This window comes from Trichosurus vulpecula, chromosome 7, assembly GCF_011100635.1.
Source record: "Trichosurus vulpecula isolate mTriVul1 chromosome 7, mTriVul1.pri, whole genome shotgun sequence".
Classification (NCBI taxonomy): Eukaryota; Metazoa; Chordata; class Mammalia; order Diprotodontia; family Phalangeridae; genus Trichosurus; species Trichosurus vulpecula.
The window spans coordinates 237,451,965-237,467,872 of NC_050579.1; the positions used below are offsets into that span (position 1 = coordinate 237,451,965).

Consider the following 15,908-nt stretch of genomic DNA (forward strand, 5'->3'; position numbering starts at 1 on the left):
CCTGTATATCTTATTTCCTAATTGCATTCAAAAACTTCTTTTGAACATCTGCTTTTAAAACTTTGAGTTCCAAATTCTCTCCCCTCTTCCCTCCACACCCCACCCCTTCCTAAGAAGGCAAGCAATTCAACATATGACACATGTGTATAATTGTGCAAAACCCATCCACAATACTCATGTTGTGAAAGACTAACTATATTTTGCCCCTTCCTATCCTATACCACTTTACTCAATTTTCTCCCTTGACCTTGTCCCTTCTCAAAAGTGTTTGCTTTTGATTATCTCTTCCCCCTATCTGCCCTCCCTTCTATCATCCCCCCTTTTTTTATCTTCTTCTTCCTCCTTTTCTCCTGTGGGGTAAGATACCCAATTGAGTGTGTAGGTTATTCCCTCCTCAGGTCAAATCTGCTGAGAGCAAGATTCACTCCTTCCCCCTCACCTGCCCCCTCTTCCCTTCCTACAAAACTGCTTTTTCTTGCCATTTTTATGCGAGATAATTTACCCCATTCTATCTCTCCCTTTCTCCCTCTCTCAACATATTCCTCTTTCATCCCTTAATTTGATTTTATTTTTTTAGATATCGTCCCTTCATATTCAACTCACCCTGTACCCTCCGTCTATATATATATATATATAATGTGTGTGTGTGTGTGTGTGTGTGTGTGTGTGTGTATATGTATGTATGTATATTCCCTTCAGCTACCCTAATACTGAGGTTTCATGAATTATACACATCATCTTTCCATGTAGGAATGTAAAAAAGACAGTTCAACTTTAGTAAGTCCCTTATGATTTCTCTTTCTTGTTTACCTTTGCGTTCTTCTCTTGATTCTTGTGTTTGAAAGTCAAATTTTCTATTCAGCTCTGGTCTTTTCACTGAGAAAGCTTGAAAGTCCTTTATTTTATTGAAAATCCATATTTTGCCTTGGAGCATTATACTCAGTTTTGCTGGGTAGGTGATTCTTGGTTTTAATCCTAGCTCCATGGACCTTCAGAATATCATATTCCAAGACCCTCCATCCCTTAACGTAGAAACTGATAGATCTTGTGTTATCCTGATTTTGTTTCCACAATACTCAAATTGTTTCTTTCTGTCTGCTTGCAGTATTTTCTCCTTGATCTGGGAGTTCTAGAATTTGTCAACAATATTCCTAGGAGTTTTCTTTTTGGGATCTTTTTCAGGAGATGATCAGTGGATTCTTTCAATTTCTATTTTGCCCTGTGGCTCTAGAATAACAGGGCAGTTCTCCTTGATAATTTCTTGAAAGATGACATCTAGGCTCTTTCTTTGATCATGGCTTTCAGGTAGTTCAATAATTTTTAAATTATCTCTCTTAGATCTATTCTCCAGGTCAGTGCTTTTTCCAATGAGATATTTCACATTGTCTTCCATTTTTTCATTCCTTTGGTTCTCTTTTATAATACCTTGATTTCTCATAAAGACACTAGCTTCCACTTGCTCCAATCTAATTTTTAAGGTAGCATTTTCTTCAGTGGTCTTTTGGACCTCCTTTTCCATTTGGGTAATTCTGCCTTTCAAGCCATTCTTCTCCTCATTGGCTTTTTGGAGCTCTTTTGCCATTTGAGTTAGTCTATTTTTTAAGGTGTTATTTTCTTCAGTATTTTTTTGAGTCTCCTTTAGCAACTCGTTTTTCATGGTTTTCTTACATCACTCTCATTTCTCTTCCCAATTTTTCCTCTACTTCTCTTACTTGCTTTTCCAAATCCTTTTTGAGCTCTTCCATGGCCTGAGACCAGTTCATGTCTTTCTTGGAGGCTTTTGATGTAGGCTCTTTGACTTTGTTGACTTCTTCTGGGTGTATGTTTTGGTCTTCTTTGTTACCAAAGAAAGATTCCAAAGTCTGAGTCAATCTGAGATCATTTTCGATGCGTGGCTATGTTCCCAGCCAACTACTTGACCCTTGAGTATTTCATCGGGGTATAACTACTTGTAGAGTAGAGACTACTTTGTCCCAAGCTTGAGGGACCATGCTGCTGTTTTCAGAGCTATTTCTACACATCAAGCTCTGACACACCAGCAATCCTCCTCCCCCAAGAACAGCCAACCTGGACTGGACTCAGATCTAAGCAGGCTCTGCACTGCTGCTAGGACCCACCACTTAATTCCTCTCACCAGGTGGGCCTGGGGCTGGAAGCAACTGCAACTGTAGTTCTGTAGCTGCATCTCCTCTGCTGCCACCAAGGTGGTGGCCGAACCTTTGAACTCCTGTCACTCTGTCCCCTGCAGTTTCTCCCACTAACCTTCTCTGTTGTCTTTTGTGTTTGTGGGTTGAGAAGTCTGCCACAGCTCAGTGATTCAGGATCCTAGGCCCTGTTGTGCATGGCTCCCCATCTGGTTTGTCCAGGCGCAGCCCACGCTGGGCTCTGCTCCCCTACACTTCCAGCTGTGGGCAATAGACCTTACCCAGCAACCATCCAGGCTGTTCTGGGCTGGAGCCCTACTTCTCTCTGCTATCCTGTGGTTTCTCCAGTTGTAGAATTTGTTCAGAGCCATTTTTTATTGGTGTTTGGAGGGTCCTGGGGGAGAGTTCCAGCTGCCATCTTGGCTCCACCCTAAAGAGTTATTTTCTTTGGTAAATACTTATGCCTCTTTTATCATTAAGCTAATTATGTTTTTAAAGGTTATTTTCTTTGGCATTATTTGTGCTCCTCTTATCAGGCTGTTAATTCTCTTTTCATAATTTAATTGCACCATTCTCAGTTTCCCTCAGTTTTTCCTCTACCACTCTTATCTCTTTCTTTAACTCTTCTAGGAACTCTTGTTGGGTTTAGGTGCAATTAGCACTTTTCTTTGAGGTTTTTGGCAACTGTTTTCACATTGTTGTCTTCTGAGTTTGTGTTGGTCTTCTCTGCCACCATAGTAACTTTGTAATGATTAAGTTCTTTTTGTTGTTATTTGTTCATTTTTCTAGCCTACTTGTTGAATTTGAACTTAATGTTGAAAATGGACTTTGTTCACCTGGGGTAGGTGTGGAAGCATTGTCCAGAGCTTTAGCTTTTTAATGCTGCTGTTTTCAGAGATAGTTTTAGGGATCTGCAAGTTTTCAGTACTTCCAAGGTAGTGTGCTCCAGGGAGAAGTATGGTCATTGCTCCCCTGGTCTGTGCTCTGATTTTTACCTAAGAAGGGCCCCTGCTTCCCTGTAGCCACAAGTGCTAGCTCTCCTTTTGGCCTTGGAACTGTGACCAGAACCACTGCTTCCTTGTGACCAATCACAAGCACTCCTGTATCCCAAACTGCAAACCAGAACTGCATGTAGGCGATAGGATTGTCAATCAGTACCAGGTGCACCCAGTACCAACAAAGTATCCCCTGTCATCTCTTTCTGACCAGTTGTCCAACCCCCTTACTGTCTCTGTGCTGAAAGCTCCTGAATCTGCAGCAGTTACTGTCTCAGCGGCTTCTAAGGTTCACCACGGCGCTGTCATTGTGTACAATCCGGGCATCATAGGCCCCTTTGGCAGATACCCTAAGTTGTTCTAATGGCCGCCCTCATGATGGTTAGAACTGAACAGGCTGACTTAGCTATACTCTGAGTTTGTTTTGGGGAAGACCCCAGCAGGGGGCAGAGAGGTTTTGGGATGGTGAGGCTCCAGGTTGTGATATCGTGAGTGGAATGTTTTACTGCTGCGGTAGGCCGGATAAATGGCTTGTGGGATCCGGTTCTCTGGTTTACTTCTTCCACCTTCTATGTGGAGAGCATCTTATACTTTGCAATACAGAAGTGCACAGGCATTACGACAGTTATCATCTGCATCGTTACCATTGCCTTACTGTTTCATATGTACTAGGGAAACAAAGCACGGCAAAAATGGCTGCTTCTCTCAAAGGGCTTTCAATATAGAGAGGAGTATGTGCACACACACTCTCTCTCTCTATATATATATATGTATATATATATATAGACAGATAGATAGATAGAGATATAAAAATATATATATATATAGAGAGAGAGAGAGATAGACAGATAGATATAGATATAAAAAAATATATATGCATATATTTATATATAAAATATATATTTAAAATAAATTAATATATAAGTATATAAATGTTTACATATGATACATTCATAGTTAGTTATTTTAGACTATGTACAAATAAGAAATATACCGGATAAATTGGATATAATCACAGAGGGTGGAAGAACACAGAATGGGGGAGACACCCTGGTAAAGGGTGCTTATAGTCATCACTGGGAACAAGTTGTGATAATGGTAGTAGCGCCGTCCAAATTTCAGAACACTGAAGCATGTTCATTAGGAATAAAAAGAGAGGGCATTTCTCAAGCATCTGGTCACTTATCCTCACGCTTTCTTCTGGAATTTCCAGGTACCGACATGCAAGGAAATGACTCGGCTTCTACTTCACAGTTATCAGAAGGTGCTTCTACTAGTCCCCAAAGAACAGCTGCTTCCAATTGTGGAGACCGAAATTATTGAAAAGATAGTCAACTGCTTCAAGACCAGCTGCCCTGTAAGTCAAATGCAATCCATACCAAGGGGCAGCTAGATGATGCACTGGATAGAGCACTGGCCCTGGAGTCAGGAGGACCTGAGTTAAAATCTAGCCTTAGACACTCGCTAGCTTCTTCAAAAATGAAGGACCACCAACAACAACATCAGGGCTTAGCACGGTGTGTGACTTATAATAAGTGCTTAATAAATGCTTGTACACTAACTGGCTGACCTTATGCTGGGATATGCTGCTTCCTTCATGATTCTTCTTCTTTCTCTCCCTCCATGAACGACACCTCTGAACTATAGGACGTAGAGATCAGGAGAGAATTTATTCAGTCCCTCCTGAGGGCTGGAGAAATAATGGCCCAGGGAAAGAGATTTTTTCTCAAAACTCATTTGAGGAGCGCAGCAACGAACCATTTGTTGGTAAGTGAGATTCTGTTCTTGGGCAAAAGTCATCCTATTTTAAGGTTCTGCCAAATACAATGGGAAACAACCCTTTTACCTCAGTTATTTACATTGGGTGGGTCAGTCTGTCCAAGGAGATTAGAGTGTTTACTTGGAGTTGGATATTCGTGGTGTTCAAATCCTTTTCTGACACTCACTACCTTTATGACCCTGGCTAAATCACTTAACTTTTCTGAGCCTCAGGCAGTCCTCCAAGACTTATGATCTATTGAGTTATAGATCATTAAGAAGTAAATGGAGCCAGTTCCCAAGTGGATACAAATTACAGTGACTATGTGTATTGCATGTGTATTTACTTTAGTTTTTTGGTCTGGACCCGAGAATTCTTAATACTGAGAACTCTCTAGTGACAAAACAATAGACATCAACATAATTAGAGGATTGCCTGGAACACTGAGAGCTTAAGGACTTGCTCAGGGTCACACAGTCAGAGATGTCATGGGCAGAATTTGAACCCAGATCTTCTTAATTTCAAGGCTTAACTATCCCATTCATACACTCCCAGCTTTCATTCTATTGAGAAGAGTCATCAGGTCTTTCCACATCTAATGAGGTAGCTAGGTAGTAAAAAGAGCTAGCCCTGGAGTAAGAAGGACCTGAGTTCAAATCTGTCTTCAGGCACTTATTAGCTGTGACCATGGATATGTCACTTATCTCCTTTTAACAGCCTCAGTTCCCTCTTCTGTAAAATGGGGATGATAATAATAGCTCCTACCTCCCAGACTTGGGTTTAATCCAGCTCTGACATTTACTATTTGTATGATCCTAGACAGGTCATTTCACATTTTTCAGTCATAGTTTCCTTATCTGTGTAGTAGTAGTAGCAGTAGTAGCAGTAGTGATGGGGTGCTTGGGTGCTTGTGCTTGGACCCTGATTCTAACATTTCTCCTTGGCCTCTTCTTGGGTGCCTGTGCCTGGACCCCAATTCCAAAATCACATCCAGTTCTAAAATCACATCTCTCCCTAGCTTCAAAGCATTGGCCCTAGCAGTCCCCTTCCAGTTCAAGGTCAGCATGCCTTAGCAAAACACTTATCTCTCCTCCTGATACTGCGGTCAGCTGCACCTATAGAATTTATTAGTTTGGACTTCCTGTGTACGTGCTAATTGGCTGTGCACTGGGCCATAACAATAGTTACTACTTACTGACCTTACTGAAATGTATCCTAGACATAGTCAAATGTATGCTCTCTTGCATTCATCTTGTCTAACAAGACATTTGATGGAAGCCACCTGGATATTTCCAGTCAGCCCTGACCATTGATTGACTTAGTGACATTTCATGGTCAAAACCACACCCCCAGGTAGTCCCCACCTTGGGCTATTTCCCAGTGAACTCTGGGTAAGATACATACACGGTAGATACAAAAAGTGCTTATTCCTTTAAGAACTGACCCCCCCCCTTAACCACTCCCCAATCCCACCCCAAAACACCTAATTGACAGGTTTCACCCCCAAATATTGCATAAAAACTTTCCCTGTAGCCCTGTAAGGTTGCAGGTTCCCTAAGAACTCTTGCCCGCCATAAGGCATAATAAATCTTTGCCACCTTGACTTAAAGAATGCTTGAGATCATGAATTCATTCCAGATGGCCCCGACCCTCTCCAGTACTCAGGTCCTTGAGGGGCACTTCTCCTCAATGACCCCAGCTAGGAGCTCTAGTCTTGGGGTTCCTGGACCTCGGCTCCCTCAACCCTCAACAGTAGTAACTAGAACTGCACTCTACCCATAACACAATCTAATGAAACCAATAGGCCCCATTCTCAGAACATTTTGTAATTGCTAAAATAAAAATGCATTCTTCTCCAGGCTGTACTCCTGACTCTCCTCTAGGACTTTCTCTCCAGTGCTTCCTTAAGGTTAAGTTCCTTCCCACCCCTTCTAACTCTTCCAACTTTCTTTTATATGTGGTCTTCCCCCATTAGAATGTAAGATCCTTGAGGGCAGGGACTGTTTTGTTTCTGATTCTGTTTATATCCCCAGGGCATAGTACAGTGACTGGTAGATAATAAATGCTTAATAAATAAATACTCGTTGACTAGACCTGACCTTTTATTTCATTAGCATGGGGAATTTCCAATGAGGACGCCCACCCCCCCAATAAAAATAGGTACTTGTTCTGAAACTTCTAGTCTTAGAGTAGGGGTTAGGGTCTGTGCACTTGTTTCTTATTTGAATATTTAGATAACTGTATTTCCATGCAATTTGTTTCCTTTATAATCCTATGTATTTTATTTCAGCAATTAAAAATATTCTAAAAATGGGGCATAAGAAGCTAAGTCACTTGCAGAAGGCTACATAGCCACTAAGATGCCAGAGGTAGGAAAACTCAGGCTTACCTAGCTCCAAGGATTTCTCTTTTGTATAATTTTGCACGTCTGTGTAGTTGTCACACACATACACACACACACACACACACACACACACACATCTAAATAAAAAGCTGCAAGAATGAAGGAATGAAGCATTATCTAAAAGTTACTTATTGCCTTGCATATGCTTAATATGCAAGGTGCTTAATAAATGTTTATTGTGTTATGCTGGATTGTATTGGAGAGTAGAGAAGGGTCATGTGGCAAGCACTTGTACCAAGCGGTAGGTTCCTGGCCTACCAGAAAGGTTTGATGGTTTTTCACAGAATCTTCTGAACCTGACATTCTGGGTCAAATCACATTAAGGCTAATAGGACATTCAAGGCTCTCATGAATCTCTTTTCCCCAACCAATATTTGTCTACAATAAATTCACTGAGGATCAAATGATCTTGTTCTTCTGCTTACTGATTAAATTTTTAAAAGCTGGCTCCATCTGGATCCCTTCTGTTCTATCCTTTAGGAAATCCATAGGAAAGACTCCTAAGGAGAACTCTGTGGAGGGGAGGACAAGAACAGCAAAGCTCACTCCAACTTTGCTCTGTGTTTTTTTTTTCCCCCTCCATATTTTTCTATACTAGCAAATACTGGCAGTGGAATCCAAGGAAGACCCAGACACATCATCCTGCTCAGATATCATGACAGCTCTGTCTTACTTGGGGTAAGTGCCTGGCCACAGAATAGACTCTAACTAGTTTTTTTTCCAGGTAATTCCAGGAATCACCATAAACTATTCCTGGGATAGCAGTCAAAAAGGTGTTTAGTCATTTTTCAGTCATGTCTGACTCTCTGTGACCCCATTTGGAGTTTTCCTGGCAGAGATAATGGAGTGGTTTGTCATCGCCTTCTCCATCTCATTTTACAGATAAGGAAACTGAGGCAAGCAAGATTAAGTGACTTGCCCAGCCAGAAATGTCTGAGGCCAGATTAGAACTCAGGAAAATGAGTCAAAAGTACCCTCAAATCAATTTTTAAAGATATTCAGTTGGGAACAGAGAATGGTGACAGAGTCCCAAGGACACAACAGAAATGTTCCACGGTGGTCATCTTCTGGTAACTATTTTTAACTAATTATTTTGGCATCTAGAGTTATAAGGGATCTCAGAGGTCATCTAGTCCCATACCCCTCACTTTACAGAGGAGGAAACTGAGGCCCAATTAACTTGCCCAAGAAGACACAGAATAATGAGAATCAGAGGTAGGATCTGAATTTGGATCCTCTGTCTTTGGAAGCTGGGCTTTTTCCTTTGTATTTCTTGTCTGAGGAAAGACTTTTAAGTACCCTCTTAGATGAAGCATGCCTCTTGTAGTTTGTGTGGCAGAGAGTGTCAACTTTGAAGTCAGAGGACCTAGGTTCAAATTCTGGCTCTGCCATTTACTATCTATGTAAACTTGCGAAAGGGATCAGTAGGTGGTGCAGTGGTTAGAGTGCCAGGCCTGGAGACGGGAAGACCTGAGTTCAAATCCACCCTCACACACTTACTAGCTATATGACCTGGGCAAGGCACTTAACCCTGTTTGTCTCAGTTTCCTCATATGTCAAATGATTTGGAGAAGGAAATGGCAAAGTATCTTTGCCAAGAAAACCCCAAATAGAATCATAAAGAGTCAGACATGACTGAAACAACTGAATGACATATGTTAAAGCACTTTCTAAATGGCTTTCATTATTGTTGGAGGCAGCAAGGTAGAGTGGAGACAGCACTGGCTTTGAAACAACACAACATGGGTTTGACTCCTAATTTGGATACTGATGACCTGTGGGTTTGGGCAGATCGCTTAACTGATCTGGATCAATGAAAGGGTGGGACTCAATGACCTAAGGTACTATCCTGAACTAAATCTCTGATCCTATTTTAAATATTACTCATCTCAAGAGCAAATATGTCTATGCAATTTCCTAATCTTCTCACAACTGATGATTTAAATAATCTTGTGCAGTTAGGGGAACATGTACAAGGAGTATGAAATGTCCCAGATGTTTTCGATGGCCCTATCAACTTCAGCATATTCAAAGTTGTTCAATCTCAAAGTCCTCTAAGGAAGGAGCACTTCACCTTTTTATGTGTGTCATGGACCACCCTGGAAGTCTAGAGAAGCCTATGGATCCCTTTTCAGAACAAGATTTTTAAATACTAAAATAAAACATGAAACATAAACATAAAATACGGAACAAGGTTTTAAATGCGTAAATACATAGGAGTACAAAGGGGAAGGAGGAGGGAAGGGCACTTTACAAATATCATTTCATTTGATCTTCATAATAACCCTAGGAGGTAGGTACTATTATATCCCCATTTACAATTAGGGAAACTGAGGCAGACAAGGGTTAAATGACTTGCCTAGAGTCACAAAGCTAGTAAATGGCTGAGGCTGGATTTGAACTCAGGTCTTCCTGACTCCAGGACCAACATTCTAACCACTGTACCATCTACCTGCCAAAGGAAACTAATTATACTGAAATGCAATTATCAAATTTGTCTTTAAACACTTCACAGACCTAGGCTAAAGATCTCTGCTCTAAGGGATTCAATCCAAGAATTCCCTAATCTCTGAAAATCTGAATTAGAAGGGACTTCAAAGCTAAAGTCTAATTTTTTCATTTGACAGATGTGGAAACTGAGGCTCAGGGAAATGGTGACCTACCAAAAAGTCACACAGAGTTGATACCAGGGCAAGAACTAAAACCTAGATCTCAGTTTTATTTTCAATCCCAAATTTTCTTCCTCTCCCTCCTCCACCCGTTGAGAAGGCAAGAAAAACAAAACCCATTACAAATATGTAGAGCTGAGCCATTCCCCAATTGATGGAGGCCTCACAGTTTTTGGCCTCACAGTTCAGTTAGAGCAAAGACCTGGGTTTGGGAATTCACAAGAAATTGGTACTCAGGAAGCTGGCAAAAATATGAGCTTCATTATGTGACACATCGGACAGGCAGAAAAGGGACAGGGAGGAAGAAGAGAGAAGAGAGAGAAGAAACTATGCTATGTGGCAATATAGACAATTCAGTCCTACAGATGCAAATGAACTCACCCAGTTCTAGGGAGCTGGAGATGTGTACAGTGGCAAAGATCTCAGTGTGGGTATACACTCAGAGTGGAGTCTGAGCGCAGAAGCTTTATACCTTAAAATGGGCTGCTTGAGAACAGGTAAGTGATGCCAGATGTGGGAGGCAGCATCCTTAATTAGACTCAGATGTGGTGAGGAAATTGCCAGCATCCCTTATCAATAACAGAATAGGTTAGGGGAGTTTCCTCATCAGGGACCAGAAGTTCATGAGAGGTTGACTTAACTATCAAAGACATAAGGAATAGCTATGGCCCATAAGCCACTGTAGTTGCCTTGGAATTCTATCTAATCAAAAGCTGCAATCATTTCACTGCTTGACACAGCATCAGAATGGGTCAGGACAGTGTAAAAATGCTGTCATTGCTTAAATAATTCATAGGTATTAGGACAATCTAGCCTAAATGATTCCATATTGGAGTCCTATCAGTATAACTAGAACTTTTCATATTTTCACATTTCGTATTATAATTATTTCAATGAACATCCCCTTAGTTTCCAACTCTTCGCTACCACAAAGAGAGCTGTGTGGCAGGTGAAAGATGAAATGATTGAGCAAACGAAGGCTTGAGCTTCCAAGCGTATTGATTTATTAGGCAAGGAATGTCAATTGCATACAGATAGGGACTAGGCTCCTCAGCTTGGCACTGGATGCCAATACAGGGGGAGACAGATTTCTAGGCATCCAAAGAAAACAATAAACAGGATACAAATAAGAACACAAGATTAGGTAATCTGATTTCTAATTGGAGGAAAGGTTAGGGGCTTTCCAAGTCGGGAGGGGGAGAGCAAACAGGTATAATTCCCTGTAATCTGAAAAAGATGTGTCCTACCCTCGCTCCCCCCACCAAAATGTCAGTATTCAATCAAAGATACAAAAAAAGTAACTGATTGGCTAGTACAGGGCCAGTTTTCAAATAAGACATATGGGTTGTTTGAGACATACAATTGTGAGAAAACTCCCTGCATCAGTCTTTGAATCTGACTGGGTTTCTGGTCAGCATAACCTAGTTAAAGAGTCCTTAGTTAAGGGTCTCTAAGAAATACATAGAGATTTCCAGTCATGTGTGGCCAGGTTCAAACAATGCAATAAAGTTTTCTCACAATTCCCATAATTGAATAAAATTTTCTCACAAGACAGAAATTAGATTAGACCGATAATTGAATAGAATTGGAACTGAGCTAGATCCAGAATTGAGTCACAAGATAGAGTCAGTTTGGTTCACGAAATTCCCATGATTCCCTCAGCAGCTATAAATATTTCTGTATGCATAGTCCTTCTCTTCTTTCTTTGACCTCTTTGCAGTATATACCTAGTGTTGTTAACTCCAGCTAAAAGGGTATGTAAGGTCTAATAGCTTTTTGGGCATAGTTCCATGTTGCTTTCTGGAATAGTTAGACTCTACCAACAATGGACTAGTATACCTATTTTCCTACATCCTCAAAAAGTAAGTTAATTTAAGTAGTATCATCATTTTTATTATATTGACTCAGGCTATGCACGAGCAATTAATATGTCTTCATTTATTTAGATCTGATTTTGTCTGTGCAAAGAATATTTTGCCAAAGAGAATTTTATACACTCTGGTTATTTTAAATGGAATTTCTCCCTTACTGAAGAATTTTGTTGGTAATATAAAGAAATGCTGTTGATTGATATGGGTTTATTTTATATCCTGTAACTTTACTGAAGTTAATTGTTCTAATTATTTTAGTTGATTCTCTAGAGTTCTGTAAGTAAAACACTATGTCATCTGCAAAGAGTGATAATTGTTTATGCTTCCTCATTGTTTATGCTTATTTCTTCAATTTTTTTCTTATTGCTACAGCTAGCATTTCTAGTACAATATTGAATAATAATGCTTCAGTTTGGCCACTTCTAATTTTAAAGGTATTTTCTTCAGTAAGATTTTGTACCTCTTTTATCAAGCTGTCAATCTTTCTTCCATAGCTCTCATTTGGTTTATATATATTTTGCTTCTAAGAATTCTTGTTGGGCTTGTATCCAATCTTCATTTTCCTTTGAGGCTTTGCTTGTGGATGATGTCAAGTCACTGTCTTCTTCTGGGTTTGTGTCTAAAGCTCCCCTATCACTATAGTAGCATTTTACAATCAGCTTCTTCTTCTCATTCTTGTTGTTGTTGTTGTTGTTGTTGTTGTTGTTGTTGTTGTTGTTCTTCTTCTTCTTCTTCTTCTTCTTCTTCTTCTTCTTCTTCTTCTCCTGGCTCCAAAGCTGGGGCCTTGTCCCATTATACAAGGAGCAATAAACACCTTCACTATGAACTTGAGCTTGACAATCTACCTTATTCTTCTCCCCTTAGGGAACTGTACCCACCCTTGAATGAGGGAGAGATAGACTTGATCATCAGTTGCTGTCTCAAAAGTGTGTTCTCGCCACCATCTACAAATGATTCATTGACAGAGATATCACCACTAAGGATGCCCATGAAAGTGAGTTTTCAGTGGGTCCCATTCTTATCAGACCAACCTGCTTTACCTCATCTCACCCAATGGCCTAATTAGCTCTTGCTGGGATGAATACAATAACTTCCTAATTGTTTTCCCTGTCCCAAGTCTCTCTCTGTGTCTCCTCTCTCTTTTGTCTCTCACACATCTCTTTATCTCTGTCTCTTCTCTCTCTCCTCTGTCTGTCTGTCTGTCCTTACCTTGTCTCTCTCTCCCCAGTCTCTGTCTCTCTGTTTCGTGTCTGTCTCTGTTTTTCTATCCCTCTGTCTTTCTCTCTGTCTCTCTCTCTGTCTCTCTGTCTCTCTCTCTCTCTGTCTCTCTCTCAATCTCTCTCTCTCTCTCTCTCTCTCTCTCTCTCTCTCTCTCTCTCTCTCTTCCATATTTCATACAGCTGCCAGTCACATGTGCCCAAAGCACGAGTTGGATCATGACGCTTCCTTGGTTCAATAAATTCTAGTATCATTCCATTCCTCTAAGATCAACTCACCCAACTTTTCTTACTCATGTTCTCTTTTCATGTAGTATAAATAACTGCCACTTGTAAATAATTTTAAAGGTTGCAAACCATCTGTCTTATTTAAACCTCACTACAGCCTTTAAAATCGGTATTATCCCCATTTTACAGCTGAGGAAATAGTTCTGAGACTCACAGCTAGTGCGTGACCGCGGTAGAGTTTGAACCTAGGTCTCCATGACCCCAAATCTAGCACCCTAACTATTCAGCCAATGCATCTCTGTATCATGCCTGACTTGCGCCTGTCTTTTTTCAGGTTTTCTGCATTCTTTCCCATGGGCCCATTACATCATAATACTCCTCTCTTTGTTTCAGTCCCTGAGCCAGAAAAAGATTGAAGCCTTGGATAATGTCATCATGACCATTCTGGGGAGCCAGCCAACACCAGAAATTACATTCAGGATATTCAAAGTAAGATGAGTTTGTGGGGGAGAAGGTGACCTACCAACCTCCATCTTAAGAGATACTAGGATGGGAAGTTAGTTCTTTCATTGCTGGCAAAAGGCTTGATGTTTATCCAGTCGTCTCTTTCTCCCCCAATATCGAATCTATCACTATCTGCTGGTTCCTTCTCTGTTACTGAGATCTCCATCTTTAAAGAAAATTTTTCCCTTAATCTTACCATCTTCTCAAACTATTGTCCTATATTTCCCTTTCCTTTCATAGCCCAGTTCCTAGGGGGGGAAACCTTTTTGTACTCTCTGCCTCCTCTTTCTCTCCTTTCATTTAATTCTCAGTCTCTTGCAATCTGGCTTCCAACTTTATCATACAATTAAAACTTTTCTCTCCAAGGCTATCAGTATCTCTATAAGTGCCAAGTCTAATGGCAATCTTTCCAAGTTCTCATTCTTCTTGGTCTCTCTGGAGCATTTGAAGTTCTCTCTGGGTTTTCATGACACTGCTCACTATTCACTTCTCTTTCTCACTCTTTGTCTCTCCCTGTCTTTCTGTCTGATTCTCAGCACCTCTGTATTTGTCTGTCTCGTGTGTGTCTCTGTCTCTGTCCTTTTTCCTCTCCCTTTCTCTGTGTGTCTCTGTATCTCTCTGTCCTTCTCTGTATCTTTTTCTGACTTTCAGTGTCTTTCTGTATTTGTCTGTCTGTCTATCTCTGTGTATGTCTCTGTCTCTATATCTCTGTCTTTGGTCTTTTTTCTCTTTGTCTCTGTCTGTCCTTTTTTTCTCTCTCTTCCTCTCTCTGTGTATCTCTGTCTCTCCCTGTCTCTTTCTGTCCCTCTCTGTGTCTTTCTCTCTGACTCATGTCTGTGTCTGTCTGTCTGTCTGTCTGTCTGTCTCTCTCTCTCTCTCTCTCTCTCTCTCTCTTTCTTCCCTTCTTTCTTTCCTTCCTCTCTCCTTCCCTCCCTCCCTTCCTTCCTCCCTTCCTTCATTCCTTTCTTTCTTTCTTCCTCTTTCCTTCTTCCTTCCTTCCTTTATTTCCTTCCTTCCTTCTTTTCTTTCTTCCTTCCTCCCTCCCTCCTCCTCCTCCTCCTCCTCCTCCTCCTCCTCCTCCTCCTCCTCCTCCTTCTTCTTCTTCTTCTTCTTCTTCTTCTTCTTCTTCTTCTTCTTCTTCTTCTTCTTCTTCTTCTTCTTCTCTCTCTCTTTCCTTCCTCTCTCCTTCCCTTCCTTCCTTCCTTCCTTCCTTTCTTTCCTTCTTTCTTTCTTTCTTCCTTCCTTCATTTCCTTCCTTCCTTTCTTTCTTCCTTCCTCCCTCCTCCTCCTCCTCCTCCTCCTCCTTCTTCTTCTTCTTCTTCTTCTTCTTCTTCTTCTTCTTCTTCTTCTTCTTCTTCTTCTTCTTCTTCTTCTCTCTCTCTCTCTCTCTCTCTCTCTCTCTCTCTCTCTCTCTCTCTCTCTCCCTCTCTTCCTTCCTTTCTTCTTTCCCCTCCCTCTGTCCACATAGGGTATCATATCCTCACCTGCAGGTGCTCTGCCCAAAGGAATATAAATTTTTATCTCTTCTAGATTTCTTTCTTCTGAACCATGCCTTGGCTCCCATTGACTTGGGCAACAATAGGTCCCAGGCTAAGCCCCGTTTGGTCATTGTTTGGGCCCTAATTGGCTCAGAGTGAATGGATATAGCAATTGTTTTTGTTTTGGCCAGAAACCCTGAGGATCTTCCCCTCCCAGATCGATTTTATTTTAACTAGGTCAAAGAAGCCATTCTCTGCCTTACTTCTTAACTGGCCTTAATCACTGAATGGGTGTTGCCACAATCTCCAAGGTCTCCCACTGCATCTAGGGCTGTCACCAGCCCTCCAGATCTAGATCTTTCCACAAGATTCAGATATCTTTGTATCCCCAATGCCTAGTACAATGCCTGACACATAAGCAGCCACTTAATAAATTTCTGTTGGTTGATGTATTTGATGGGGTGCTTGGACCCCAGTTTTAAAAATCACATTTCTCCCTAGTTTCAAAACACTATTCCTAACAGTTTCCTCCCTAGCCCAGGGACACTATGACTAGCAATAACTCATGAGTAGGCTGCAGTAAGACAAACTACTTTTCTCTGCAATTACTCATAAGTGGGTTCTCAGTAAAATAAACTA

General features: G+C 41.0%; 1 protein-coding gene across 1 annotated transcript in view; it reads left to right on the forward strand.

Annotated features, from left to right (window-relative positions):
- Window positions 1–15,908, forward strand: part of LOC118858281 (maestro heat-like repeat-containing protein family member 1) — a 111,408-nt gene that overhangs the window by 55,553 nt on the left and 39,947 nt on the right. The window contains exons 14-18 of the mRNA XM_036768773.1: window positions 4,353–4,496; window positions 4,787–4,906; window positions 7,901–7,980; window positions 12,707–12,836; window positions 13,681–13,776. Of these exons, the coding sequence (XP_036624668.1) occupies window positions 4,353–4,496; window positions 4,787–4,906; window positions 7,901–7,980; window positions 12,707–12,836; window positions 13,681–13,776 (570 nt within the window). The remainder of the gene's footprint in view (window positions 1–4,352; window positions 4,497–4,786; window positions 4,907–7,900; window positions 7,981–12,706; window positions 12,837–13,680; window positions 13,777–15,908) is intronic.